The 3,654-nt window shown below is 42.3% G+C and overlaps 1 protein-coding gene across 1 annotated transcript; it reads right to left on the bottom strand.

Annotated features, from left to right (window-relative positions):
- Positions 1 to 2,514: 2,514 nt before the first annotated feature.
- LOC148693629 (uncharacterized) lies at positions 2,515 to 3,009 on the bottom strand. Its single transcript, XM_088678071.1, has one exon. It carries the CDS (start codon positions 3,007 to 3,009, stop codon positions 2,515 to 2,517), a length of 495 nt encoding a protein of 164 aa, XP_088534197.1.
- Between the last annotated feature and the right edge of the window lie 645 nt (positions 3,010 to 3,654).

Consider the following 3,654-nt stretch of genomic DNA (forward strand, 5'->3'; position numbering starts at 1 on the left):
CCAACACACATGCATACATATTTATAGGCATGTTTGCCGACATATGGCCTCACTAGAATTTTCTAGTGCATGATCATGCACACACTACACCAACCTAGGCTTTGCATATCAGCCTTGCCGACTTAAATAATTCTAGAATTCTCTAGCATATTATTACACACACACACACACATTTGTTATAATAGCTAGACAATTCTAGCTTGTTCCCACCGACACACTTATGCTAGAAGATTCTAGCATATGAATGCTTTCTCCTTTGTTTCTTCATCATGGGCCAATCTTTATTATTTGGGCTGGTGTTGTACTTTTAACACTCCCCCTCAACACCAGCTCATTCTTTCCTCCATGTCAAGTTGACGACGAAGCTTTTTCTTACACACCCATTTGCATGATATGGGTTTCACATCTCTTCACTTTGGCACTAGATTCCAAGCTTGATTTAGCTCTGCTCCAATGACCTATTCTCCCAACTTTGAAGCACTCAGGTTCAACTGTTTCTTTTTCTATGGCTGCATTGGCGTATTTAGGATTTTGCTTCCTGATTCTTGTTGACCTCCTTAGTTGTGATTGTGGAGTTAATACTTCTACTTCACTAGGTCTATCTTCTTCTGGTTGTTGATATATGTCAGCTTGCCAAGGGTTTTGGGGCACTGCTTGCTCAACATCATCACCATCAAGCGAATCCTCATACTCATCTGGTTTCGACTGGATTCGAACAATTTGCTCCCCCATCTTTTGCTGCAACTTATCTTCTATCTCTCTTGAATCAGGCAACGCTTCCTTTTCTGAGGACCACCAAGAAGATGCTTCATCAAACACCACATCTCGTGATGTGTAACACCTTCCATTCGTAGAATCACAACATTTTCACCCTTTTCTTTGGCTGTCGTATCCCACAAAGATACATCAGACTGCCTTCTTGTCAAACTTGCTACGTAAATGACTTGGAACAAATACGTAGCACACACAACCAAAGACTCGAAAGTAACTAACTGTAGGTTTCATATCCCACAGTTTCTCGAAGGGTGAGACAAATTCTAACCCGGGTTGAGGATGCCTGTTGATCACATAAGCTGCATTTCTCATTGCTTCGGCCCAAAAACTTCCTGGTACATTCTTGGCATGGAGCATACTTCGACATATTTCTCCAAGATGTCGATTCTTTCTTTCCGCTACATCATTTTGTTGTGGTGTATTGGCACAGGTGAACTGGTGACGTATTCTACATTCTCGTAGATACTGGGAAAACTTATTCGAGGTATATTCTCCTCCATTATCTGTGCGTATGCAAAGGATCTTCTTTCCTACTTCTTCTTCAATTATCTCCTTAAACTCTTTAAATTTTGAAAATGTTTCAGAATTTTCTTTCATAAAGAAAACCCACACATACCTCGAGAAGTCATCAATGAACGTCACCATGTACCGCATCCCACTTATCGATGGTTGCTTGACGAGCCCAAACACATCGGAATGAACCAACTCCAACGGCTCTTTCGCTTTAAACTTCGACTCTTCGTATGGTAGTTGATGTGCTTTACCATACTGGCATCCTGCACAAACCGTGTCTATTCTCACGTCAAGCTGAGGTAGCCCCTTAAGCATTGACTTCTTTATCATTACATTTAGCTTGTGATAGCTAACGTGACCCAATCTCATGTGCCATAAATCTGCTGTCTCGTTCTTTCTTGTCTTGTCTACGTATGCAGTTTCTGCTGACATTACATAGACTGACTGCAGTCGCTGTCCCTCCATTGTTGGTGTCCCTAAGATCTTAAGGTGTCGATACACCTTCACATCTCGTGGACCAAACAAGACATAATTTCCCAACGACGTCAGTTGCGGCACTGAAAGCAGATTTTTCTTCATACCTGGAACATGGTAGACATCTTGAAGCGGCACATGGTTAGTGCTGTATCGGGGCTCAATTACTGTTTTACCGATGTGAGCAATCGGTAGCCTCGAGTCATTAGCCGTCACCACTAAGCGGCCTTCTTTATACTCAGTCAGACTTTGTAACTTTTTCTCATCACCTGTCATATGGTTTGAGCAGCCTGAATCCACGATCCAATCATTCTGGTAGTCAATTGACTCCAGACTTGTTGCTGTGAGAGCTGACTCTTTCTTCTCTGTAGCAATAGATGCTTCACCGTCCCATTCTTCCTCCAGGGATAGAGACGCAATGATGTCCCAATCATCTTCACTTTTCTTCTCTAAGTTGGCAACATTACTTTCTACAGGCTTTTTGAACCAGCAATCATTCGCCATATGGCCCTTCTTTCCACAATTGTAACACTTGCCCTCAAATCTTTTATTATTTTGGGACTGACCACGGTTGCCGTGATACTTCGGAGCTCCCCCTGGCCGAGAACTCCTTCCTCCTTGATGACCTTTTTCCTTGTCACCATTTCTTTTAGATCCACCACCAGCACGCTGCTTAAAGCTGCCTTTACTTTTGGTGTAGAGCGCTTCCTCCTCACCTTTTAATGAGACCCCTCCCATTTGCTTTGCCAAAGCTTATTGATCAGCAAGCAAATTCTCGAACTCAACAAGTGCTGGTTGGGTCGGCCATCCTTGTACAGCAGCAACGAAGCCTCGATATTCGGGTCTCAATCCATGGATAATTATTCTTTTTATCTTGGATTCTACAATGGCAGCACTAGGATCTAATTCAGAAATTTCACGGCAAATAGACTTTACCTTGTGGAAATACTGCGCAATTGTCATGTCCCTTTGGACCACTGATAACAACTCGTTCTCGAGAAGCTGCAGTCTTGTATCATTCTTCTTTGAAAAGAGTGTGGTGAAGGTGTCCCATGCTTCTTTTGGTGTCTTGGCCTTCCGTATGTGCTCCAACATGTCATCTTCAACTGTAGTTTTTAAGGCAAACATGGCCTTACCTGCCTTGATCTTCCACTTCTTCAAAGCGCCGCTGGTGTCTTCTTCTGGTTGCGTAACTTCATTACCCCCGACGACATCCCAAAGATCTTGGCCTTGTAGGTAAGACTCCATACACGTCGCCCACGTGTTGTAATTTTTGTTGTTCAACTTCTTGATTCCTCCAACAACTTGAAGGTCTCCCATCGTGTCAGCAGAGCTTCGATAAGCCGAACAAGATTAACGAATAATCTTGCGGAGTACTAAACTTCTCACGATTCTCAAAAGCTTTAATAGAGACGGTCCCTGATCGTACCGCTCTTATACCAATTGTTGGGCAAAAAAACTTAGAGTACACAACTCTAACACAAGTGTTGGAGAGACAATACAAGTAAACAAATTACTTGTATTACACAAACAAAATATTACAACACAAACTATCAAAGACACTCTTGAGAAGCTATGACACTCACTCACTTTCTAGAGACAAACTCTAGAGCACTCACACTCTTACAAGACTATTCTTTCTTCTCACTCTCACTTGCTTGCTTGCTTACAAGCTTGCTTAGTTGGTTTCTTACCAACACACATGCATACATATTTATAGGCATGTTTGCCGACATATGGCCTCACTAGAATTTTCTAGTGCATGATCATGCACACACTACACCAACCTAGGCTTTGCATATCAGCCTTGCCGACTTAAATGATGCTAGAATTCTCTAGCATATTATTACACACACACACACATTTGTTATAATAGCTAGACAATTCTAGCTT

This window comes from Pyrus communis, chromosome 10 (assembly GCF_041283825.1).
Source record: "Pyrus communis isolate YQ-2024b chromosome 10, ASM4128382v1, whole genome shotgun sequence".
NCBI lineage: Eukaryota > Viridiplantae > Streptophyta > Magnoliopsida > Rosales > Rosaceae > Pyrus > Pyrus communis.